At 44.1% G+C, this 27,689-nt stretch overlaps 1 protein-coding gene across 1 annotated transcript in view; it reads right to left on the reverse strand.

Annotated features, from left to right (window-relative positions):
- Nucleotides 1-27,168, reverse strand: part of CRYL1 (crystallin lambda 1) — a 201,838-nt gene extending 174,670 nt beyond the window's left edge. Inside the window, exons 1-3 of the mRNA XM_030200287.1 lie at nt 27,003-27,168; nt 24,850-24,957; nt 3,806-3,932 (exon numbers count right to left, since the gene is read on the reverse strand). Of these exons, the coding sequence (XP_030056147.1) occupies nt 3,806-3,932; nt 24,850-24,957; nt 27,003-27,043 (276 nt within the window). The 5' untranslated portion in view covers nt 27,044-27,168. The remainder of the gene's footprint in view (nt 1-3,805; nt 3,933-24,849; nt 24,958-27,002) is intronic.
- Between the last annotated feature and the right edge of the window lie 521 nt (nt 27,169-27,689).

Genomic DNA, 27,689 nt, shown 5'->3' on the forward strand with positions numbered 1-27,689 from the left:
TGTTTTGAGCTCTGTAAACTGATTTGCTGTATTCTTCAAAAGGCAGTATATCGAGTTTTAATAAACAGACGACTTACACTGTGTAGCTTTATGAGGAATCCTGGCTGCTGAGTCAAGCCACTTGGCCAACACTGAATCTCTGCAACTTACTTAGCTTCTCCTGTGAGAGGATTCCTATCCACAGCAGGAAAGTGAACTTACCTCTGGAAAGGTGGCTGCAAGAAAATGCTTACTATCAACTAGCACTTAGCTCAGGTGGCCTGCCCATTGTGACACAATAGAACTTTCTAGTGACACAATTAATAACATATCTAGGTTAAACCAAACATTATAAACCAGTTGTAACCGAAAAGCAAGACAGACCTATCTTTGGAGTGGATGGATGGGTGGGAGGCCGTGTTTAAAGTTTAGTCAGCTTTGAAAAAGCCGTCATGGAGAATCATAATGGTTTCACGTGGCTCCATTCAGTACTGTAACTAACCTAGGAGGGATTTTTCTCACAGAGATTAACCTTTAGCAGGATTAAGATGGATATGTACTGGGATATGGAAAAGAAGACATGGGGAGAATTATCAATTAACTCCATGGACAGGGCACAGGCCATAGCATAAAATCTCCACACGCAGTCACTGCAGTCAAGAAGGTGGCCTTAGCAACTCCGCACTACATGGATGGAAGCAAAGCATGGCAAGCAGTTCTCCCTTTAAAAAAGATTTTGTGCTACCTTCCACCAGCTTTCTCCAATGAAAGTACTTCAGCCCTGCCCCAACAACTACATGAGCACTTCATCTTCCACTGTTGGACCATAGTCTCACAATAATACTTTTCAAGATGGTGGCACAGGAGTAAGAGCGAGTGGGCATTGTTTCTGCTCCCCAATTTAAAAGTACATGAGGAGGGGGTGGGGGTCTGGAAAGGGGGGAGTCCACTAGATCACCAGGGTCATTTGTGGGAGTCAAAGGGTTCCACCACCATTGTAGGGTTGGGAAGGGGGGAGGGTCAAGCAGTGCTGCCACCATTGTGGAGTGGGAGGTTGGGGAATTAAGTGGTGTTGCCATCATTGTGGGGTTGGGGTGGGAGTGTCAGGGGTGCCGCCACCATCTGAGGGGATGGGAGTGGGGGATGCCACTTGGGCCATTTAAGGTGATCTAAGGTGAAGCACTGCACTTCACCTCAGATCACCATCTGTTCCCACACTGCATCTTGATGTCAGCCTTAAGCTGGTCTAAAGATTCAGTGCTAGAAAAAAACACAATAAAAGGTGTGCTAGATTTTAGCACAGTTTTTACATCAGGGAGCAATTTTTAATTCCATGATTTGCATGCATTTTGCATGCTCAACATGCTACCCTTTACCAAAGTGCGGTTTTACACTAATTTCCCCACACTCATCTGCATCGAACAGTAGGATTATTATAAGAAAATCAAGTGTAAACTGCCCCACTAATACGCAGTCTAGCTTACTCTATCACCTTCCCAGTGAGTACCCTCAATATAGTTCTCTAGCCACCCAATCAAAGAAATCAATCAGATTCATTTGACACAATCTGGTTATGATAACACCATGTTGCCTTGGATCTTGCAACCCACTGGATTCTGGTTAGTTCATTTATCCTTTCCTTCAGCAGCATCTCCATTACTTTTCCTACCATCAAGGTGTGGCTTACTGTTCTGTAGTTTCCTACCTCTTCTTTGTTACTACTTTTATGAAGAAGGACCACAACCACCCTGAACATTCAAAATAGCATTTAAAATAGCACAAGGATGTTTGATAAATGGTATAGAAAGCCAGGTACTAAGATACTGGAGAAACTGTGGGATAATATTTCAATGAACTGAAGGCTGATCCATTTTGACCAAATCATGTGAGCAGCAACATAAAATCCTAAGCATTTGTCAGGATGATCTATGTTGAACGAATTGTGGGGAAGGCTCGATTGTTGGGGAATGTGATGAAAGCATTACAGAACCAGAGGTGTAGGCTTTAGAATCCATCAGGCTTATTTTTGAAAGAGAAGGGCGCCCATCTTTCGACACAAATCGGGAGATGGGCATCCTTCTCCCAGGGTCGCCCAAATCGGAACAATCGAAAGCCGATTTTGGGCGTCCTAAACTGCTTTCCATTGTGGGGACGACCAAAGTTCACAGGGGCGTGTCAGAAGCATAGCGAAGGCGAGACTGGGGCGTGCTTAACACATGGGCATCCTTGGCCGATAATGGGAAAAAGAAGGGCGTCCCTGACGAACACATGGCCGACTTTACTTGGTCCATTTTTTTTTCTACGACCAAGACACAAATATGTGCTCTAAATGACCAGATGACCACCGGAGGGAATCGGGGATCACCTCCCCTTACTCCTCCAGTGGTCACTAACCCCCTCCCACCCTAAAAAAAAATTTAAATATTTTTTCCAGCCTCTATGCCAGCCTGAAACATCATACCCAGCTCTATGACAGCAGTATGCAGGTCCCTGGAGCAGTTTTAGTGTGTACTGCAGTGCACTTCAGGCAGGCGGAACCAGGCCCATCCCCCCCTTACCAGTTATACTTGTGGTGGTAAATGTGAGCCCTCCAAAACCCACCACAAACCCACTGTACCCACATCTAGATGCCCCCCTTCATCCCTAAGGGCTATGGTAGTGGTGTACAGTTGTGGGGAGTGGGCTTTGGGGGGCTCAGAACACAAGATAAGGGAGCTATGCACCTGGGAGCTTTGAAGTCCACTGCAGTGCCCCCTAGGGTGCCCGGTTGGTGTCCTGGCATGTCAGGGGGACCAGTGCACTATGAATGCTGGCTCCTCCCATGACCAAATGGCTTGGATTTGGTCGTTTCTGAGATGGGCGTCCAAGGTTTCCATTATCGCCGAAAATCGGGGACAACCATCTCTAGGTACGACCATTTCTAAGGTCGACCTAAATGTTGAGATTTGGGCGTCCCCAACCATATTATCGAAGCGAAAGATGGCCGCCCATCTTGTTTCGATAATACGGGTTTCCCCGCCCCTTTGTGGGGACGTCCTGTGAGGACGTCCTCAGGAAAACTTGGGCGCCCCGTTCGATTATGCCCCTCCATATTTCACTCACATATAAAGGATTTGCTGAATATGACTTCGGTTTACGCTCCATTTCAAATATTTATATTCAAAGATGCCACTGCCTTAAAATCCCACCCAAACAATGCCAGAACATATCTCTTTCAAAAATGCGTATGCCACTGCCATACATGTGTAAGTTCAGTCCAAAGCATAATCCACTTATTCAGTCGGGAGGAGGTAAAAAGTATATATCACACTATAGAAAATACCTTACTCTACAGTATATAGTATTAAGTTTCATAAATGGCATTATAATATTATTGGATCCATCAGAATAGCATATTTCAACCCTCAGGCAATTACAGTATTTCTCTTCTATAAATTTTCCACTATGCCAGTTTAATGTGAATGTGTTTAGTACTGACATGGTATCATGGTATTGCTATTACTGTAGCTTCATTTGCCTATTCACTGTTTTAATTGTGTGTTACCCTGACATTTGATTAATACAAGTTGTGAATGTCCAGTTACACCTGCTGTAAGCTACCTTGGATGAATCTCTTCATAAAAGAAGTAAATAAATCTTAACAAAATAATTTATTCCATGGAAGAGTCCAGTAAATATGTAACTGCAAAAACATTCACCTTTGTTCACAGTTTCAGTACTGCAGATGGAACTTATCTCAATGCATCCTCGAATGACCCATATTTTCTCCTATTCTGTGATGATGGAGAAAACCTGTCACAAAATATCTGTAGGTAGATAACCTTACCTGAATGTATGTGGCACCCTCTACTGCCGATTTCAGGTCAGTACAACCACTGATGAGAGAGATTTGTAGCTGGACACTCAGGGATCCCCTTAGCATACCTGACTTCTCCAGTTCCTCCATCTGTTTACTAATCAAAACAATAGAAAACAGATATAACATTATACTTTTAATCTACACTAATTCCTGAAACATAAGAAGCACTAACATATATAATTCTATTGTGATATAATATAGACCAGGCTTGTCCAAGTTTAGTTCTCGAGGGCTGCACACAGACCATATTATCAGGATATCCCTAATGAAAATGCATGAAAGATCTGCTGCATACAATGGATACAGTGGGCATGCAAATCTTTCTCATGCATATTCGTTAGGGATATCCTGAAGAACTGGCCGGTTTGCGGCTATCAATGACTACACTTGCACAAGCCTGATATAGACCTTCTAGGGCTGTACACTAGAAATGTTTCCATTTTGTTTTGTTTTTCATACCATTTCTATTTTATTTTAGAACTGTTCTGTTTTGTGTGTGTTCTCTTTGCTATTAGTGCATCCTATTCTTAAACAGCACAGAGAAATTAAACAGTGTAGTCTATTTAAGAATAGTCACCATTAAGTAAGATTAGTGAATGACAATATAATGAAAAAAAATTGAGATTTTTTTCAGTTGTGCCTTTTAGAGAATGCCATGAAATCACAATGAAAATGTTTCCTATGTAATTTCAAATGACTGAAAATCCCTAGTGGCATGATGAGTTCCCACTAACTTTTATGATGAAGACAAAACTCAAAACTGAAAGCTCATCTCTTTAAGCAAGCCTACCCAAATGCCCCAACCTAATCTCGCCAACTTCCACCCCCAATTCTGTTCTGACTTAAACACCAACCTCCCATCCTTCTCTTTCCATCTCTCCTTAATTTTATCCCTCCTTACCCTTTCTCCCAAATTACACTATCCTATCCTGTCTACCCTCTTTTATCCTAGTCATATATTATCTAACTCAACTTATCATACACTACTAAGCCCAACTTTACATTGTTTTACTCAGTGCTTTTTTTGTAGAAAAAAAGGTGCCGGTACTCATTATGGGCGGGGTCACCAAATATATCTCCACCCCTATGATAGCCACACCCACATTAGCCACACCCCTTATACCAGCTATGGCGCATATAAACATACATTATTGAAAATATTATACTAGTAATCCAGCCATCCATACCCATCCCGTGATTCCCTTCGCTCCCCTGTCCCCCACTCCAGCCATTCATACCCACCCCGCAATTCCCTTGGCTCCCCTGTCACCCCCTCCAGCCATCCATACCCACCCCGCAATTCCCTTTGCTCCTCTGCCCCCCTCCAGCCATCCATACCCACCCCGCAATTCCCTTGGCTCCCCTGTCCCCCCCTCCAGCCATCCATACCCACCCCGCAATTCCCTTCGCTCCTCTGCCCCCCTCCAGCCATCCATACCCACCCCGCAATTCCCTTCGCTCCTCTGCCCCTCCTCCAGCCATCCATACTCATCCCGCAATTCGCTCCTCTGCCCCCCCTCCAGCCCTCCATACCCATCCCGTGATTCCCTTGGCTCCCCTGTCCCCCCTCCAGCCATCTATACCTACCCAGCGATTCCCTTGGCTCCCCTGTCCCCCCTTCCAGCCATCTATACCCACCCAGCGATTCCCTTGGCTCCCCTGTCCCCCCCTCCAGCCATCTATACCCACCCAGCGATTCCCTTGGCTCCCCTGTCCCACCTCCAGCCATCCATACCCACCCCGCAATTCCCTTGGCTCCCCTGTCCCCCCCTCCAGCCATCCATACCCACCCCGCAATTCCCTTCGCTCCTCTGCCCCCCCTCCAGCCATCCATACTCATCCCGCAATTCCCTTCACTCCTCTGCCCCCCCTCCAGCCATCCCGTGATTCCCTTCGCTCCTCTGCCCCCCCCCCAGCCATCCATCCCCACCCCGCGATTCCCTTCGCTCCTCTGCCCCCCCCCTCCAGCCATCCCGTGATTCCCTTCGCTCCCCTGCCCCCCCCCCCAGCCATCCATCCCCACCCCGCGATTCCCTTCGCTCCCCTGCCCGGCATCTATACCCACTCCGCGATTCTCCTTGATCCCCTGCCTCCGTCGCAGCTGCCGTAGTGAAAGGCCGTCAGCCTTCCCTTCATTTCCTGTCAGTGTCCCGCCTTCTTCTGACATCATTGCACGAGGGCGGGACACGACAGGAAACGAAGGGAAGGCTGACAGCCTTTCACTACGGCAGCTGCAACGGAGGCAGGGGATCAAGGAGAATCGCGGAGTGGGTATAGATGCCGGGCAGGGGAGCGAAGGGAATCGCGGGGTGGGGATGGATGGCTGGGGGAGCAAGGGAGCGAAGGGAATCACGGGATGGCTGGAGGGGGGTAGGGGAGCAAACGGAATCGCGGGATGGGCATGGATGGCTGGAGGGGGAAGGCAGGGGAGCGGATGGGGGGCAAAAAAAAGGTGCCGGTACGCCGTACCGTTGCGTACCGGCACAAAAAAAGCACTGGTTTTACTACTGTTTTATTAAAATTCTATTAACTTTGTATTTCAAATTACTATGTAAGCCGCATTGAGCCTGCATTGTGTGGGAACGTGCGGGGTACAAATGTAATAATAATCATAATAATAACTCTAAAAATCAAAAACTGGTATCATAAAAATATAGGTATTTAAACACCATAACAATAATACTATTCCAATTTTTCATACCCTTTTAAAGAACTCATTCAGAGCTTCAACATGATTTTTATCAATTTCGATGAATGTCAATTGCCTCACACTTTTCCGACACTATTTTTTTTTTGTTACATTTGTACCCCATGCTTTCCCACTCATGGCAGGCTCAATGTGGCTTACATGGGGCAATGGAGGGTTAAGTGACTTGCCCAGAGTCACAAGGAGCTGCCTGTGCCAGGAATTGAACTCAGTTCCCCAGGACCAAAGTCCACCACCCTAACCACTAGGCCACTCCTCCACTCTTTGCCTCACACTTTTAACGTCACCAGTTATAAATAAAGAAGAAAATGACCTCAAGGTATTCAGTTTTCACAGTCTTTGAAAAAGAACTTATCTTTACCTATAAAATGGTTTCAAAAATTAAGGGAAATGTCAATCTAGGAGCTTGTGCGCAGAAACTTGTAGAATACTTGCACTTATGAATGTGCCAGCAAGGCAATTACATGCTATTTTGTAATGGCATACATAACTTACTTAGGGGCCCTTTTATTAAGCAGTGGCAGTGGCAGTGGCCTAGTAGTTAGAGCACTGGTCTTGCAATCCAGAGGTGGCTAGTTCAAATCCCACTGCTGCTGCAAGTCACTTAACCCTCCATTGCCTCAGGTACAAACTTCGATTGTGAGCCCTCCTGGGACAAAGAAATATCCAGAGTGCCTGAATGTAACTCACCTTGAGCTACTACATGGAATGTTGCTAAGTGGAGGAGTGGCCTAGTGGTTAGCACACCAGTCTTGCAATCCAGAGGTGGCTGGTTCAAATCCCACTGCTGCTCCTTGTGATCTTGGGCAAGTCACTTAACCCTCCATTGTCTCAGGTACAAACTTAGATTGTGAGCCCTCCTGGGACAGAGAAATATCCAGAGTACTTGAATGTAACTCACCTTGAGCTACTACCAAAAAAGGTGTGAGCAAAATCTAAATAAATAAATGCAGGCAGCACTCACCAAAGTGGCACTACCACCAGGGTAGCACAGGTACCCAGCGGTAATTCTGAAGTTGGCATGTGCTGGTTCCTGAAATGGAAAATAATTGTCTATTTTCTACCACAGGAGGGCGTTCCCGGTGGTAATCGGCAGCACGGCCATACTGCTGTACACTGTATGATTACTGCGAGAGCAGCGCTTGAGCCCTTACCGCAAGGTTCATGGGTGGCGGTAAAGGCCCCAGGCAGTACATAGCCATGTGCTACTTTTAATTTTAGCGCACAGCCATTTACTGCCCCACTGAAAAATGCCTTTTTTCCCAACCTCGGTAAAAAATAGCCTTGCGTGCTCCAAAACCACACTAAGTGGCAGCCCAACGCAGGCTTACCACTTGCTAAACAGGAAGTACTGCCGGGTTACCACAGCAGCAGCTGCTGTGATGATCTGTTTCTGCCACCTTACGTACTGCACGGGGCTACATACAGGACGCACACAGTGCAGGACATCAGGAGTTCGAAACAGATCATCACACAGCGAAGGCACCAGAGTCGACCAGCGCTGAAGAAGACTCTTCGGCTGGCAGGGGTTGGGGACCCCCACCAGCAAACAAGGTACCTGGCGGTGGTGACGGGGGAGGGTTTTTGCGGTAGCGGCGGCAGATGGGGGGGGGGAGGTTGGTGGCGGCAGGGAGGGGTCCAAAGTGGCGGGGGCGGGGGGAGGTGGCTAAACAGTGCCCCCCACCTCGTGCTCTGGCCCCCCTCCCGCTGAGGTCTGGCTATGCCCTGCTCAGCGCGTGTGAAAAACATGTGCTGACACTAGCACAGGCCTCCTTTTGCCACAGCTTGGTAAAAGGAGCCATGATTAGTGCAGGATTAGCACGTGAGCCCTTATCGCCTACAAAATAGGTGGCAGTAGGGGCTCACGTATTAATTTTTGTTAATGGCCATGCACTAATGGCAACATTAGCACACATATTATGTTTTCCTTCAAGACTGAGAAAGAGGACACATACCACACTGTAAACAGCTTTAATCAAGTGAGCCTCAACAGCCCAGGGCAAGTCTCACACCTTTGCCTATTCATTGTCTATCTGGTGTCATCCAGGATATTCTATTTTATTCTGCTCATGCTGGTTTTTTATGAAGAAGGTTCCTTATATCCTTGTTTTGACATATAATTTGATACCGATCTTATTTAAGAAAGATACAGACTAGCCCCTGACGCAGCCCTATTGTTGGGCGAAACACGGCCTGTGTCGGGCATTTGTTTCATACACGGTATCCTCAATAAAGTCCTTTTGACTGATCTGCTGGTTTGTTTTCCACGTTGGATTTTGCAGATCGTTTGCCTTGTTGCTTTCTGGGACATACATAAGTATTGCCATACTGGGAAAGACCAAAGGTCCATCAAGCCCAGCATCCTGTTTCCAATAGTGCTCAATCCAGGTCACAAATACCTGGCAAGATCCCAAAAAAGTACAAAACATTTTATACTGCTTATCCCAGAAATAGTGGATTTTCCCGAAGTCCATCTAAAAACAGTCTATGGACTTTTCCTTTAGGAAGCCGTCCAAACCTTTTTTAAACTCTGCTAAGCTAACCGCCTTTATCACATTCTCTGGCAACGAATTCCAGAGTTTAATTACACGTTGAGTGAAGAAACATTTTCTCTGATTCATTTTAAATTTACTACATTGTAGCTTCATCGCATGCCCCCTAGACCTAGTATTTTTGGAAAGCGTAAACAGACGCTTAACATCTACCCGTTCAACTCCACTCATTATTTTATAGACCTCTATCATATCTTCCCTCAGCCATCTTTTCTCCAAGCTGAAGAGCCCTAGCTTCATAAGTACATAAGTACATAAGTACATAAGTAGTGCCATACTGGGAAAGACCAAAGGTCCATCTAGCCCAGCATCCTGTCACCGACAGTGGCCAATCCAGGTCAAGGGCACCTGGCACGCTCCCCAAACGTAAAAACATTCCAGACAAGTTATACCTAAAAATGCGGAATTTTTCCAAGTCCATTTAATAGCGGTCTATGGACTTGTCCTTTAGGAATCTATCTAACCCCTTTTTAAACTCCGTCAAGCTAACCGCCCGTACCACGTTCTCCGGCAACGAATTCCAGAGTCTAATTACACGTTGGGTGAAGAAATATTTTCTCCGATTCGTTTTAAATTTACCACACTGTAGCTTCAACTCATGCCCTCTAGTCCTAGTATTTTTGGATAGCGTGAACAGTCGCTTCACATCCACCCGATCCATTCCACTCATTATTTTATACACTTCTATTATATCTCCCCTCAGCCGTCTCTTCTCCAAGCTGAAAAGCCCTAGCCTTCTCAGCCTCTCTTCATAGGAAAGTCGTCCCATCCCCACTATCATTTTCGTCGCCCTTCGCTGTACCTTTTCCAATTCTACTATATCTTTTTTGAGATACGGAGACCAGTACTGGACACAATACTCCAGGTGCGGTCGCACCATGGAGCGATACAACGGCATTATAACATCCGCACACCTGGACTCCATACCCTTCCTAATAACACCCAACATTCTATTCGCTTTCCTAGCCGCAGCAGCACACTGAGCAGAAGGTTTCAGCGTATCATCGACGACGACACCCAGATCCCTTTCTTGATCCGTAACTCCTAACGCGGAACCTTGCAAGACGTAGCTATAATTCGGGTTCCTCTTACCCACATGCATCACTTTGCACTTGTCAACATTGAACTTCATCTGCCACTTGCACGCCCATTCTCCCAGTCTCGCAAGGTCCTCCTGTAATCGTTCACATTCCTCCTGCGACTTGACGACCCTGAATAATTTTGTGTCATCGGCGAATTTAATTACCTCACTAGTTATTCTTTAGCCTTTCCTCATAGGGAAGTCATTCCATCCCCTTTATCATTTTCGTCGCCCTTCTCTGCACCTTTTCTAATTCCACTATATCTTTTTTGAGATGCGGCAATCAGAATTGAACACAATATTCGAGGTGCGGTCGCACCATGGAGCGATACAAAGGCATTATAACATCCTCATTTTTGTTTTCCATTCCTTTCCTAATAACACCTAACATTCTATTTGCTTTCTTAGCTGCAGTAGTACACTGAGCAGAAGGTTTCAATGTATCATCAACGACGACACCTAGATCCCATTCTTGGTCCATGACTCCTAACGTGGAACCTTGCATGACGTAGCTATAATTCGGGTTCCTCTTTCCCACATGCATCACTTTGCACTTGCTCACATTAAACATCATCTGCCATTTAGACGCCCAGTCTCCCAGTCTCGTAAGGTCCTCTTGTAATTTTTCACAATCCTGTCACGAGTTAACGACTTTGAATAACTTTGTGTCAACAGCAAATTTAATTAACTCACTGGTTACTCCCATCTCTAGGTCATTTATAAATATGTTAAAAAGCAGCGGTCCCAGCACAGATCCCTGGGGAACCTCACAAATTACCCTTCTCCATTGAAAATACTGACCATTTAACCCTACTCTCTGTTTTCTATCTTTTAATCCGTTTTTAATCCACAATAGAACACTACCTTATATCCCATGACTCTCCAATTTCCTCTGGAGTCTTTCATGAGGTACTTTGTCAAACGCCTTCTGAAAATCCAGATACACTATATCAACCGGCTCACCTTTATCCACATGTTTGTTCACCCCTTTCAGAGAAATGTCGTAGATTGGTGAGGCAAGATTTCCCTTCACCAAATCCATGTTGACTTTGTCTCATTAATCCATGCTTTTGAATATGCTCTGTAATTTTGTTCTTAATAATAGTCTCTACCATTTTGCCCGGCACCGACGTCAGACTCACCGGTCTATAATTTTCTGGATCTCTTCTGGAACCTTTTTAAAAAATCGGCGTTACATTGGCCACCCTCCAATCTTCCGGTACCACACTCGATTTTAAGGATAAATTACATATTACTAACAATAGCTCCGCAAGCTCATTTTTCAGTTCTATCAGTACTCTGAGATGAATACCATCCGGTCCAGGAGATTTGCTAGTCTTCAGTTTGTAGAACTACCCCATTACATCCTCCAGGTTTACAGAGAATTCATTAAGTTTCTCCGACTCGTCAGCTTCGAATATCATTTGTGGCACCGGTATCCCACCCAAATCTTCCTCGGTGAAGAACAAAGCAAAGAATTAATTTCATCTCTCCGCTATGGCTTTGTCTTCCCTGATCGCCCCTTTTACTCCTTGGTCATCCAGAAGTCCAACCGATTCTTTTGTCGGCTTCCTGCTTTTAATATACCTAAAAAAAGTTTTACTATCAGGCTTATTTTCGAAAGAGAAGGGCGCTCATCTTCAACACAAATCGGGAGATGGGCATCCTTCTCTCAGGGTCACCCAAATCAGCATAATCGAAAACCGATTTTGGGCATCCTCAACTGCTTTCCATCGTGGGGATGACCAAAGTTCACAGGGGTGTGTCGGCACCGTAGTGAAGGCGGGACTGGGGCATGATTAAGAGATGGGCGTCCTCGGCCAATAATGGAAAAAAGAAGGGCGTCCCTGATGACTTGGCCGACTTTACTTGGTCCATTTTTTCTTGCGACCCAGCCTCGAAAAGTGCCCGAACTGACCAGATGACCACCAGAGGGAATCAGGGATGACCTCCCCCAGTGGTCACCAACCCCCTCCCACCCAAAAAAAACTTTAAAAAATGTTTTGCCAGCCTCAAATGTCATACCCAGCTCCATGACAGCAGTATGCAGGTCCCTGGAGAAATTTAGTGGGTGCATTGCACTTCAGCCAGGCGGACCCAGGCCCTTCCCCCCCTACCTGTTACACTTGTGGTGGTAAATGTGAGCCCTCCAAAACCCACCCGAAACCCACTGTACCCACATGTAGGTGCCCCCCTTCACCCCTTAGGGCTATGGTAGTGGTGTACAGTTGTGGGGAGTGGGTTTTGGGGGCTCAGCACCCAAGGTAAGGGAGCTATGCACCTGGGAGCAATTTATGAAGTCCACTGCAGTGCCCCCTAGGGTGCCCGGTTGGTGTCCTGGCATGTCAGGGGGACCAGTGCACTATGAATTCTGGCTCCTCCCATGACCAAAGGGCTTGGACTTGGTCGTTTTTGAGATGGGCGTCCTCGGTTTCCATTATGGCCGAAAACCGGAGACGACCATCTCTAAGGTCGACCATCTCAACATTTAGGTCAACCATCTCTAAGGTCGACCTAAATGTTGAGATTTGGGTGTCCCCGACTGTATTATCAAAACGAAAGATGGACGCCCATCGTGTTTCGATAATACGGGTTTTCCCGCCCCTTCACGGGGCTGTCCTGCGAGGACGCCCTCATGAAAACTTGGGTGCCCCGTTCGATTATGCCCCTCCACGTGTTTTTGCTTCCAACGCAATCTTTTTTTTTAAAGTCCCTCTTAGCCTTCCTTATCAGCGCTTTGCATTTGACTTGACATTCCTTATGCTGTTTCTTATTATTTTCAGTCGGTTCCTTACATAAGTACATAAGTAATGCCTCACTGGGAAAAGACCAAGGGTCCATCGTGTGCAGCATCCTGTCCATGACAGCGGCCAATCCAGGCCAAGGGCACCTGGCAAGCTTACCAAATGTACAAACATTCTATACATGTTATTCCTGGAATTGTGGATTTTTCCCAAGTCCATTTAGTAGCGGCTTATGGACTTGTCCTTTAGGAAATTGTCTAACCCCTTTTTAAACTCTGCCAAGCTAACCGCCTTCTTCCAGGATTTTCTTTTAGCTCTTAATAGCTTCCTTCACCTCACTTTTTAACCACGCTGGCTGTCGTTTGGTCTTTAACCTCCTTTTTTAATATGCAGAATACATTTGGCCTGGGATTCCAGGATGGTGTTTTTGAACAACATCCACGCCTGATGTAAATTTTTGACCCTCGCAGTCGCTCCTCTAAGTTTTTTTTTCATCGTTCTTCTCATTTTATCATAGTCTCCTTTTTTAAAGTTAAACGCTAACGTATTTGATTTCCTATGTATACATACTTCAAAGCTAATATCAAATCTGATCATATTATGATCACTGTTATCAAGCAGCCCCAGCACCATTACCTCCCACACCAGATCATGCGCTCCACTAAGGACTAGGTCTAGAATTTTTCCTTCTCTCATCGGCTCCTGTGTCATGTCCCCTACCTCAACGCAAGCGGCATCCTCGGGCTGCGCGGGGTCCTGTCGACACACACACTTGACTGGCACAGCCCTGAGCCACGTGTGTGTAGTTCTTCTCTGGCTGCAGGCTCCTTGATTGCTTTGCTTCCATGCACCTGGGTCTGCTCTCTCTCTGCCTGGCTTCCAGGCTCCTTGATTGCTTTGCTTCCACGCACCTGTCTGCTCTCTCTCTCTCTCTGCCTAGCTTCCCTTGCTTCTCTCCTATTGGTCTTCCAGTTCCTCCTTCCCCTGCTCTTGTCTTATGGCTGTGCTCCTTCTCCCTGCTGGTCCCCACTGATGTCAGACGCCAGCACTTTATCAGCTGAGCTCTTCCTGGACTCTGTGCTTTGGCTTCTACTTTGGTAGGTGTTACTTGCTCAGTAGTTTGCTTCTCTACTTTGTCCCTCGTTGCTGACTTTGCCTGTACCTGGATTACTCTCTTCACCTGCTGCCTGCCTACTGACTTTGCCTGTACCTGGATTACTCTCTTCACCTGTTGCCTATCTACTGACTTTGCTTGTACCTGGATTACTCTGACTTGCTGCCTGCCTATTGACTTTACCTGTGCCTGGATTACTCTCTTGTCTGTTGTTTGCCTATTGACATTGCCTGTACCTGAATTACTCCCCTGCCAGCTGCCTGCCTATTGACATTGCCTGTTCCTGGATTACTCCCCTGCTTGCTGCCTGCCTATTGACTTTGCCTATACCTGGATCACTCTCTTGCCTGCTACCTGCCTGGCCGATACATTTATCACCCTGCTTCCAGCTCCGTCTCATAAATCCTGCAGGCCGCCTGCACCTAGGGGCTCAACCTCTGGGGAATGGCGGTCAGCGCAGGTGAAATCCGGGGTTGTCCATCCGCCAAGCAGAATCTTGTCCGAGTACCGGGCTCAGCAGCGCTCTACTTGGTAGAAGAACTCACAAGTCTGACATCCTGTACCAGCTGCTCCATAAAGCTGTCCTTGATTTCATCAAGGAGTTTTACTTCCCTAGCGTGCCCCGATGTTACATTTACCCAGTCAATATCAGGGTAATTGAAATCACCCGTTATTATTGTATTGCCCAGTTTGTTTGTGTCCCTAATTTCCTTTACCATTTCTGCATCCATCTGTTCATCCTGGCCAGGCGGACAGTAGTACACTCCTATCACTATCCTTTTCCCCTTTACACATGGAATTTCAATCCATAGTGATTCCAAGAAGTGTTTTGTTTCCTGCAGAATTTTCAATCTATTTGATTCAAGGCTCTCGTTAATATAAAATGCTACCCCTCCACCAATTTGATCCACCCTATCACTACGATATAATTTGTACCCCGGTATGATAGTGTCCCACTGGTTATCCTCCTTCCACCAGGTCTCAGAGATGCCTATTATATCTAATTTTTTATTTAGTGCAATATATTCTAACTCTCCCATCTTATTTTTTAGGCTCTTGGCATTCACATATAGACATTTCAAACTGTTTGTTGTTCCTATGCTTAGTACTTGACAGTATTTATTTGCAATCTTTTGTCTGATTTTTATTTTTATTTAAGGACACCTGATCTACTACGATTTCTTTTGCAACCTCACTATCAGGATACTCTGTCTTCCCTGTTTTGGTGATATCTTTGATGTGCTTTTGAGCGACTGTCGGCCTTCGCCCCATTTCTAGTTTAAAAGCTGCTCTATCTCCTTTTTAAATGCTGATGCCAGCAGCCTGGTCCCACCCTGGTTAAGGTGGAGCCTATCCTTTCGGAATAGGCTCCCCCTTCCCCAGAATGTTGCCCATTCCTAACAAATCTAAAACCCTCCTCCCTGCACCATCGTCTCATCCACGCATTGAGACTCCGGAGCTCTGCCTGTCTCTTGGGCCCTGCGCGTGGAATGGGTAGCATTTCAGAAAATGCTACCCTAGAGGATCTGGATTTGAGCTTTCTACCTAAGAGCCTAAATTTGGCTTCCAGAACCTCTCCCACATTTTCCTATGTCATTGGTACCCACATGTACCAAGACAGCCAGCTCCTCCCCAGCACTATCTAAAATCCTATCTAGGTGACTCGTGAGGTCCGCCACCTTCGCACCCGGCAGGCAAGTCACCAGGCAATCCTCACGTCCACCAGCCACCCAGGTATCTATATGCCTAATGATTGAATCACCAACTACAACAGCTGTCCTAACCTTTCCCTCTCGGGCAGCACTTGGAGACATATCCTCGGTGTGAGAGGATAGTACATTCCCTGGTGGGCAGGTCCTGGTTACAGGAGACTAAACTAGATCCTTCAGTGTCTGCTAGATTCTATCTGTTAATGCTGTGGTACAAAGTTTTTAAAACTATTTAGTAGGTTCATCTATTTAGAAGGCGGTAAGGGCTCATGCACTACTTGTGCTGTAATCAGGCAGCGCACGGCAATGTGGCTGTGCTGCTGATTACCATCAGAAATGCTTCCCGTGGTAGAAAAAAATGAATTAGCAACTAAGCACAAGCAGATTTCTCACCTTCCAGCCAAGCTTAGGTAAACTGAATGACCAGGAGCACAGGTAAACCACAAAACACCATCTGACCAAGCAAAGAAGGAGAAACAGATAGACGCCCAAAAAACAAGTAACAGAAACTTACCTCAAAGCCTCATTTTTTTTTAAGAGACAAAGTGAAGGGGAGAAGAACTCGGTACCACCAAGCGTTACCCTGGCTCCGGCCAATCTGCAGCACATGTTGCCTCTCCATACTCTGAATACAGAAAGAGGGAAGGAAAGGAAGGGGGTAGCGGTCTGGTACCACTGAGTGTCATCCCAGCTCCAGGAAAGCTCAGAATAACGAGAAGGGAGCTTCTTCCCTCCAGCTGGACTCTGTGCTCAACTGACACCACAGCAGTCCACTGGTCAGAAGCTGGTTGATAAGAACCATATGGGAGCTGCGCATACCATCTACCATTCGCTGGAGACATAAAAATACTGAGCATTCTTTCCAAACTAATAGAATGTAGGGGTACCATTTAATCCAATACACCCCTTCCTTCTCTCCCACAAGTCAAAACACACACATACAGACAACATAGCTACACATTGTGATACAGTCACATCCAGGATAGTTGGGTTAAGGCAGTTTCAGTCTGAAATACAAGTCCCAGAAGGCATTGCAGGCAAGGAGCCAGGGAATGAGACGAAGAACCTGGACTGAACTCCTAGCTGCAATAGGGGAAGACATGGGTGTAAGCTGGCAGGACATGTAGATTGGCTGGCACTAGGGGGAAAGAGAGATAGGAAACCCTGCATGCAGGAGCTCATCATTAGTCTAATGCTGAACGCAGCTGGTATGGGTGTGGGGGAAGCTAATGGAAGGAGAATGATTGGTTGTGGTAGCAGAAGCCAGGGATTGATTAGGCAGGGGGGAAGGAGTCCCAGAAAAAGGAGAGAAGAGGGTAGAGTGAAGCAAATGCAGGGTGAAATCCCTTGGGTTTGAGAGAGTCCCAAAAGTATTTGCAGGCTGAAAACCCTTGGGTAAGAGAGGTCCCTAAAGTATTGAACCCATCACGGAGGTAAAGAGAGTAGGAGGTAGAAACTTCTGTTTTGTGGTTTAACTGTGATGATGAACTGAATGAACTGCCTATTTGGAATTGAACTACTGTTTACTGTGCACTGGATAAAGAGCCCAGACTGGAGCTGACTGTGAGCCTGTATTAAATCCTGGTAGGTGCTGATAGCCTACTGCTTAAAGGGGACTATTTGCCACACACTTTCAAGTGGCTTATATGTGCTTAAGATGGAAGGTGAATGCTGCTGTTGGAACTGTGTATCAGGTCTACTAGAAACCTGCATGGAATAAAGTCCTTAAGATTGAAATTGCTGGTGGACATTTATTTCTTGACTGTACCGGGAGCCTGTGGCTGGAGGAGATTGTTCTATCCTTGGCTGCACCTTGAGGTCCCGGGTTACAACATGCATGCACGCACGCCCACAAAGGTTGAAGAATTGCATGAGCCATATTCTCTATGCTTTCCCCACTTGTCATACTGGAATAATTCCTAGCTTGAGTTGACAAAAGTAATTTTCCATGGGTAATGTTTACTGAAGCAATAATGTTAGGATCACTGAAGATGCATCCAAAATAAACTTGGAGCAAAGTGGAGAAAAACACAGGTTGCATCAGTGAAAGTTAATATTTCATTAGAAGATCATGGTTTGATAGTATAAGCCATGAACATAGGAAAATGGCCTGTCTATTCCTTTTTTTTTAATTGTGTGCTTTATGTGATGTACAAACTCCACACAAAAAAAGCAATTGCCAGAAGATTATTAGCATATGTTAAAATCAACACCTACAAATAAATTTTCATAGTACTGATAGGTATCCCCTAACACAATAAAGAAACCTTGAAAAAACATCCAGAACATCCCTGTATCTGAAACAAAACCCTTATGCACATCTATTTATTGTACTGGCATATCTCCAGTATTGATAAAACATCAAAGTGTACCATCATATAACCACACACTCCCAAAAAGCAATGTACCAGAACGCACTTTTAAAATACTAACAGATAACATGCCCACAAACCAAACACTGAACTCCTCAAAATATAACCTACATTTTCCAGTCTAAAATATCCACTGAGAATTATAGGAGCCTGATAATAATCAAAGATTTCCCTTCTCTCCACACTGAGTGGACATATTCTGCCTGACCAAACATTTATTTGTTTAAAAAAACGAGGGGGCAATTTGGGCATTCTGGAGGTGTTACTTTGGTTTAGCTGGATAACCAATTGAAAACAGTGCTGTCCAATTAAGGTTAACTGGATAAGTTGCTGATGCAGAAAGCTGCACAGCTTCTGCTGCAAAATTAGCAAGAAAAATATACTGTGATATGCAGTAAGCGATAATGCAGCAGTAAACATCACAAGCTTTGTTGTTGGTGGGTTGGTGAGTACACAGAGGGGCCTACTAAGAATAATAAAGAGGGAGTGATCATTTTGTTTAAAAGAAAATATTGCAGGTCCCTTGTTATAGGTTGTGTTTCCTTGAATCGCCAACCCTTGCTTTTGGTGAATATATATGCACCCAATCAATATGACAAACGATTCTACAACATCCTTAGGGTTTCCAGGCTGTACCGCTGGTAATGGGAGGGTTAACAGAAACCTGGAGGCTGTTACATCTGGGGGATAGAGATTATACCCACCTATCTAGAGCACACTCCAGTCCTGTATTGATTACATTTTACTCTCTTCCTTTGTCCTGCAAGTTGTTGGCAGCAGGTTTCCATGCTTTGATCCGTATTTCTTTGAAGGAGGGGGTTGGTGATGAGCAGAGAGCTCGAAGGTGGAGGTTTCCCAGGGAACTCTATTATAATAAATTTCATGACTACCTCTTTGGCAAACGGAAGGAATATGAAAACAATAATGAGATCCATAAGGATCAACCGATGCTTTTGTGGAAGGCAGCTAAAGCTGAAATGAGAGGCAATATCATCTCCTATTATTTATACAAGAGAAAGGCCCGTGATAGGAAGATACTTAAATTGGAGGCTCAGGTACAATGACATCAACAACAGTAAGGTCTCTGTCCTCCTGGGACTAATAAGGCACAGTTACTGGCTTCCCAAGCAACTTTAAATGAAAGTCTCGCGAGGCTGCTTCAACTCTCGGCGGCCATTTTGAAACGCCGAAAGCCGGACTCACACAGGATGCAGCAGGGCAGCTAGCAGCAGCACTCCGGGCAGGAAAGAGGGGGCTCTTTCTTTCCTGCCCCGAGCGAAGAGGTACCTCTAGACCACCAGGGATAGTAGCGTAAGGGGAGGGGAGGTGATAGGGGGGAGGGAAGGTGATGGGGGGAAGAGAAGGGCGACCGGGGGGCGGGGGCGATAGCGTGAAAGGGGCGGGGCGATGGTGTGAAAGGGGCGGAGTGAGGGCATGAAAGGGGTGTGGCAAGGGCATGAAATGGGGCGGGGCAAGTGTCCTCTTTTTATGAGGACAAAAAATGGTAACCCTAGATAAGGACCAATCAGGGAATTTGTGGAATCTTTAAATATTTTTTTTTAATCTTTATGTAACCCTGGTCTCACCAAAAGTTCTGGGCACCAGCTAGCTGTTCTGGTCAGCACCCAAACTAGGGTCACTACAAATGTTTTAGTTTCTTTCTGAGCTGGGTGCAGGCCGGGGCTGGACTTACTCCGGTAGGCCCTAGGGTGTTAAGCCACACTCTTGATTTTTTTTAGTAGTCTGGGAGCAAATAAACGCTCACTCAAAGAAATTCTCCAGTCCAGGTTTTATGAAACAAATGCAAACTTTACAGTATTACATTGGTTCAAGGGGTTCTTGACTGTCAGATCCTATTAGAAGAAAATGGGTGGATTCCTCTCTTTGGAATGGACCCCTAAATGTGGAGTTGATGATTTCCTTAGGAGTGAAACTGGAGGCTCTTGGTTTCAAGACATTCATTTATGCCGATGATATTACAATTTGTATCCCTTTCTCAGGGGATTCTTTCAGCATAATACCAAGAGTTAGCCAGGCATTGTAATGTTTGGAGAACTGGGCTCTGCCACTGAAATTAAAGTTGAACCCTGAAAAAAACTAAATTTTTGTTGATTAGTCACCTGCACCTGCCACATTCTGAAGAAGAGGTTTTAGTTAATGGTCTAAGATATAAACAGGAATATCAATTAAGGATTTGGGGGATATACTTGGAAAAACACCTTAACTTCGAATATCATGGAACTTTGTTAGTCTCTAAGATATTCAGGCTTCTTTGGAAGCTGCAATGAATAAGGTCTTGTTTTGAATTGAATGTTTTCAAATTAATAGTGCAGACACTAGTCTTAACAGACTATTGTAATGTTATTTATGCCAGATGTAATGCATCTATTCATCAGAGAATTCAGCTACTTCAGAACACAGCTGCAAGACTTATATTTAGATCCTCAAGGTATGAAAGTGCTAAACTATTGTTATGTAAATTGGCTACCTGTGGCAGCCTGCTCAGTTTTCAAGCTGTATTGCCTAATATTTTTAATCTTGTACGAGCAAGCATCTATATACATGCCACTCTTGATTAGTGTGCATAAGAAGAATTATGGCATTGATTCAAGGCATTTTCTGTCCATTCAGTACCTCTCAGAGCAACGCCAACGCGGAGGACCGTGATGTACTATGTACAGGAGTACACAGGAAAAGAGTAGTGTAACCAGCAAAGTTCTTCCATAAAGATAACAGGAGGACGGTAGATTGAAAAATAAAACTTTAATACTTCAAGAGACCCAACACAGCACTATGTTTTGGCAAAAATGCCTGCCTTAGGGGTCTGTGCGAAAAAAATCACAAAAGGATGTGGCCAATGGTGGTCAATCGGAAAGCTGTCTTGAAAAAGATGCAGTTCCAATGGAAACAAGAACGTCTATTTGAGACTTGCAAGCACAGCAAAACTTTTCACCACATGGTATGATTTACAAGAAAGAATTTTCTCAGACATTTTCATACCCAGCAACAACCTAGTGGAATAAATTATCCAGGAACTTATGTGTCGAAAATAATTATTTTGACTTTTGCAAAAGGCTGAAAACTTGGCTATTTCATAAATGTTTAAGTGTTAATAACAAGCAATGTATATAACTGGTTAATGTTTGATTGTGCATAACTGAAGCATAGACCCTACTGTAATTGTTAGTCGCTATTATTTAATATTTTGGTATGAGTGCCATATAAAAACTATATGTAATGTAATATAATACTGCAACAGGCAGATATCCAAACTTCATACTTTTGAGTTACAAACAGTCCTCTCCATATCAAAGCAGTTCAATATGTATCCAAACCGGTTAATAAGCTGAAAGAGGTTTAAGTGCCAGACCAAGGCTCTTATTAATAGACTATTTATAAATCCTAGGGTATTTACATATTTACAGCTCCACCAGTCCAATACCCACCCTTTTGGGCAGAATAATCCAAGGCTATGCTTGCAGCGCTGTTTGCAGCAAACTGTCCCACTGGGCTTTTCCAGCTGCCGGACCCACATAGGATCAGACCTTTCTGTCTGTCCTCTCTCCAAAGGTGCAGTTCTTCAAGCTCCTGTCTTTGGTACTAAACAGGTTCTTTCCTGTTCTGTTCCCGGGCAGAGTTAACTCTACTAACCACCTGTAGCACTCCTCATACTCCACAATTAGTGCTCTAGCTGGTAAAAACCTCCTCTTTATTCAGCCTTAGGTTATTGGGCCTATCCAGGACACCCCCTCTCCTCATGAATCCTGGTGTTCTACACAACACCAACTTTTATAACCTAAAAATTCCACCCCCTACTGTCATTCAATAACCAGAAACATTTTCCTCAGCAACTTTCTCATAAACACTTCCCTTAGGGCTGGGCTTCTCACTCTCCCTTTAGCTCACTTCCTCCACCTAGTGACTCTGAAGGAGGAGTTGGGGAAATGCGAAATGGGACTTGATATACTGCCTCTCTGAGGTTTTGGCAACTACATTCAAAGTGGTTTACATATATTCAGGTACTTATTTTGTTCCAGGGGCAATGGAGGGTTAAGTGACTTTCCAGAGTCACAAGAAGCTGCAGTGGGAATTGAACTCAGTTCCCCAGGATCAAAGTCTACTGCACTAACCACTAGGCTACTCCTCCACATCATCTTAGTAATCCCCAATAACATGGGGGATTACATTTATGCTTACCCTGAGGAGAATGGACTGAACAGTGAAACATACGTGTCTGGCTTATTGTTGCCATGTTTGGAAGTTTCTCAGAGGAAATTTCTTAATGCCTATATCACAGAGGAGGAGGTAGGTTGGATCATTGCCCAGGGTCACTCTTGCTTTCCACGCTGACATGATCCAAAATTTTATTTATTTATTTAGTAAAACGTGATAGACTGCCGTAGCCTGACCCTTATGGTAAAGAGGGCCTGCTCAGTGCATCTCAGGACACTGCTATTTTGCAGATGATAGCGCCTGGAGGCAGGAGCAAATGGGCATCGCTCCTGTCTCCTTCCAGGTACAGGGTCAGGTGGCCATGGGTTGAGATGAGCCACTAGACTACCAGGGAGATTTTTTAATAAGGGAATGGGGGTAGAAGGAAGAAGACCACTAGACTACTAGGAATTTGTGTGGGTGGGAGGGAGGAGACCTGGGGGCCATTAGACCACCCAGGAATCTTTTTTATTTTACTATCATGACGGAGAGGGTCTGGGTTGGGCCAGCTCAGAAGAAGGAGCCGGGGTAGGTGCCATTAAACACCAGGGATATTTTTCGGGGGTGGCAGGATGAGGTAACCCGTGGGGGGTAAATGTGCCATTGCATTTGTTTTTTGTTTTTTAAATGTCAACTTTCCTGTTAGTGCCTGAGCCAATCGCCAATAAGGCACTGAAAGGAAAGTTGACATTTAGCACTAAGCTGCAGATTAATGCTCCAGTTTTAATGCAGCTGTAATTTGCATGCTCATTATTTTGAGCATGCTGCGGCTTTTTTTTTTTACGCTAATTTCACAATAGAGTACTGCGAACCTTTGAGTATTGGCCTCTCAGTTAATGCACAGAGAAAATGTCAATACCATATGTTAAGTGCGCTGTGGATAGTGCAATGCGGTTGGCTACACTTATTTAGCTGCTGTTAACTGTGCCACATTATCTGCTTTGTTAACATCATGTATTAACAGCAGGACACAGCCCCTGCCTTTCTCTGCCCCCTTCCACATTAACTGTTAACAGAAGCAGTTAGTGTGCTTTAACTGTTAATGTGGCAGTTGCACTAATTTGTTAACACATAATGTTGTAATAGCTAAGCTTTTTCCCCACAGACACAGAGGGGCTCATTTTCAAAACAGAAATTTATGTGTGGAAATGATAAAATTGCCCAGACTTTAAGCAGATAAAGTATTCGCACAATGCCATGTCACACATTTTCCAGTGGCTATTTAAAGGGACACAGGTGCCTGTTGCCTTTACAAAACAGATGCAACGTAAGTGCTTTCCCTGCCTAGGCACCCAAACTGCCCACTTATCTGGAAAGTCCACAGCATTCTGCACCAGTTTTCAAAGTGAAAATACTTACACTCACATCTGAGCCTCTTTTTTAAGTAGCTACTTTTCTGAGTAAAATGATGCACAAAATTCAAAAGTAGGCTTGTATTTCCAAACTTTGACCCAGTAACATCCTCAGCAATGCTTTCCCCTGTTGCGCAAAAAGTTATGTGGAGTGGAGGAGTAACCTAATAGTTAATGCGGCGGACTGAGATCCTGGGGAACTGGGTGCAATTCCCACTGCAGCTCCTTGAGACCTTGGACAAGTCACTTAACCCTCCACTGCCCCAGGCACAAAAAAACACCCTTATGTTATAAGCCTATTAGGGACAGAGAAAGTACCTGTATTTAATGTGTACAGCACTGCACACATCTAGTAGCACTACAGAAATGATTAGTAGTAGTATGTGTTGCATTGCATATGTATTTTACCTGCACATAGGGTGGGCAATTTTCTAAAGTCCATTTCCACATGTAAAGCACTGTTTCAGCCATGGAAATGGCTTTGAAAAGTGCTCTCCTAACACATCAATATTGTGGCTCCCAATGCCATGAAGATTGCAGGAAATTAGAAAGATAATATCTTTTGCTGGTTATTTCAAGTCATTTAGGGGCCCTTTTACAAAGGCGCGCTGAAAATTGGCATGCGGTAGTGCGGACACTTGTTTTGAGCGCACGCAGAATCATTTTTCAGCGCACCTGTAAAAAAGGCCTTTTTTACATTTTTGCCGAAAATGGACGTGCGGCAAAATGAAAGTTGCCATGTGTCCATTTTGTGTCTGAGTTCTTACCACCAGCCATTGACCTAGCGGTAAAGACTTAAGCGGTAACCGGGCAGTAATGACCTACACGCATCAAATGCCACTTGGAACGCGCCCAATACACGTGTCAGAAAATTTAAAAAAAAAATTCAGATGCGCGTATCGGACACATGCCAAAAATGAAATTATCACAAGAGCCACGTGGTAGCCGGATGGTAACTACGTTTTGGCGCGTGTTGACGCTTATATGGCTTAGTAAAAGGACCCCTTGGTGCAATACACTATAATCAGAATTTTGGGCTGACTACAGATTCATTGTATTTAGTCTGAATACTTCCCCTGATCACACTGGACTTTCAGTAGTGCACTTAAGAGGCAGAATTGTACTGCTATGTTAACTTATCTGAATCAGAACATTTCAGAGGACATACCCAATATTTTCCAAAGCTGTTGTTATTTGTTGTTCCATGATATCATAAAGTTTCACTTTGTAGCCACCACTAGCGAAAACCATTGCCCAGCTGCGACCAATAAGACCACTACAGCAAGAGAAAATAGAAAAGTCTTTCATATTATCAACACACATTTTTATATTTTGCATTAAACAAATAATTGAGTACTTTAAGGAATAAATAAAAACAAAGAAAGGTAACATGCCCATATATGTTTATTTCATCATATATAAAAAGACCAAAGCTTTTATTTTCATAAAAGTTACAGGAAATTCAAAATATGACCAGCAAAGAAGATAGAGTGATATCAAACTACTGAAAAAAAAAGCCTTCACATTAAAATGGCCAAACCTTATCCATGAAAATAAATGTGGATTCACTTCTGTATTCCAATTGCCAGTTCAGAGAGGTCAGTTCCTGTTTGGAAAGGAAATCCATGCAGTAGGACAGCGACTGAGTGATCAATGGTTCAGTCCCTGGCTACCAGACTGGACTTAATAACCTCCTTTACTTTGGGAGACTGATGCATAAAGATCAGGGGGGAGGAAAGCTGTATGGAAGGAAACATGATTACTGCTGTCTTAGTCCAAATCATGGTAATAGAATGGATGATGGCAGAAGAAAAACTTGCCCACCCATTCTGCCAGTTATTTTATTTTTTTGTTTACAGCCAAATTTACTGTATCACTATTCATTACATATCCAGTTTACAGTATTATAAACCAATCAAGGGGCACAAAGCAAGAGAGAATTTGACTGTACATCATGTAGTTTGCCTAATCCGATAAATTAAATTAGAAAAAAACTTTCCAAAGTCTGACAGAATAGAAATGTTTTTAAGGGAAGCCTTACGTTTTGGCACAGAGAACTCGAGTCAGAGGTTTTGGGGAGTGAATTCCATAAAGGGACATGATTATAGAAGGCAGAGCCTCTAGTGGAGGCCCATTGTACCTGAGATGGAGGAGGATTCACCAGTAATTTGTAATTGGTAAGCCAATCTGCATGGCCTTAAATACGATAGCAAGAATTTTAAAATTGTAGTGGTATTCTAAGAATAGCACAGTGACATGGTCACTGAAGCAAATCTGGCAGAGAAGATGAATGATGTGTTTTACACTAATTGTAGCCATCTCAGGACTGATTGTTGTATGCCACTGAACTGCAGGTCACCATAATTGAGTCAGCTGGTGGTAGCTGAATGCAACAGTAAATGAATAGTACCTTTCATAAATAAGGCATGAACCTCATTGGGAGGCAGGCCTATGTTCCATGGAATTTAGCTGGACAACTAGGTAGTTGCTTGGCTACATTTCCTGGGAGAAAACTGTCCCTTTCACAGTGGGTAAGAATGCAAATGTATTTACAATGTACATACTTTTAGGGGAATGAAAATAGCAGTGCTCTCAGGAGTGTGGTTAGATTTGTGAAGGAAACAATGCATAGAGAACAATGTAAATTGTTTTTGCCACAATTCCATGGCCTGCTGCAATAGCAAGGTACTTTGAACCCACACACCTTCAGGAAATTTCAAAAGAAAAGTACGTGCATGCTATAAACTTTGAAAATCAGATACTGAAAATTGTACCCAAAATGTTTTATAGTGAAATGATCATCTGGTTTGATCTTTAAATTTAACTAATACTTAACAGTTTTGGCGCCACTCACTTTAGGACAATTTATGTATTAAAGACTAATAATTTAATTGGTTCATATCTTCTTTAAAATGTGAGAAAGGTGAATCTTGCAGTAAAATGACACCGTCTGCATCTCAACCAGTAATACAGATGGTTATAAAATCAAGACCACAAGCATGGTGTACTTTTAAACTTCACTCTAAAACTAGAGTACAAAACCTCCTGCTAATCCTTCTTGTTATTTATTTGTTGCATTTGTATCCCACATTTTCCCACCTCTTTGCAGGCTCAATGTGGCTTACAATACATCATGAATAGTGGAAATATATGAGGAAATATACATTTAGTAATAACAGAAGGATCTTGTTCTATTTTAACATCAGCACTGATCTTCTTTGCACATATAATTAATGAACAAAATTAAGAGACCATCCATTTTTAACATAAAAATAACGTGATTGCCCTAGTAAGTAAAAAGAAATACATAAAGCAGATTACCTGCCAATTATAAGAATGTGTCCCTCCTTAATGCTACTCATTCTCTGCAGTAGTGAGCACAAAGCCACAGTACTACGGCCAAGAAAAGAAAACAGGCTGCAAGCAGAAGAAAGCTGCTGACCATGTAGCTATCAGCAAGACTGTAGTTTCCTGATTGTGCAGTGAAATCGCATGTAAACTTCCACTTGATTGGTAGTTCACACCAAGTCACTGAGCAGTACTTCCTGATTGGCCACAATTATCACGCCCATCCTGACTTGTTGGTAGAAGCTCGTTTTTACTTGTGCATGACACTTATATCCTACTTTGCTCTTTCCTTGCAACAGATAAGGTGTAGCAAAATGAACAAAAAAAAAAGCAGATTTAGGGACTGTTAAAACACAGTGATTTTTAGATTACATTATTATGTATGCCATTGTTTCCCAGATGTACTCCAAAAGCAGACTTTCTTCTCCATTGGCTCTTTGCCTGTGATAGCTATTCGCTTAAAGAAACATTCCGTAGTTAATGTAGAAATTCTAATTCCAAAAATATTGCAGTGGTTTACAGTTTTTCCTATTAGAACTCAAGTAGTCATTTGCAAGCTACAGTTAAGACTGGCTGCTGTGTTCTACAAGAAAATGTACACTGCATCCCCACTGCAAAACAGGAAGATTGCTGTTTTTCTTTCTTTCAGAAGCGAAGTCC

This window comes from Microcaecilia unicolor, chromosome 4, assembly GCF_901765095.1.
Source record: "Microcaecilia unicolor chromosome 4, aMicUni1.1, whole genome shotgun sequence".
In the NCBI taxonomy this organism is placed as follows: Eukaryota; Metazoa; Chordata; class Amphibia; order Gymnophiona; family Siphonopidae; genus Microcaecilia; species Microcaecilia unicolor.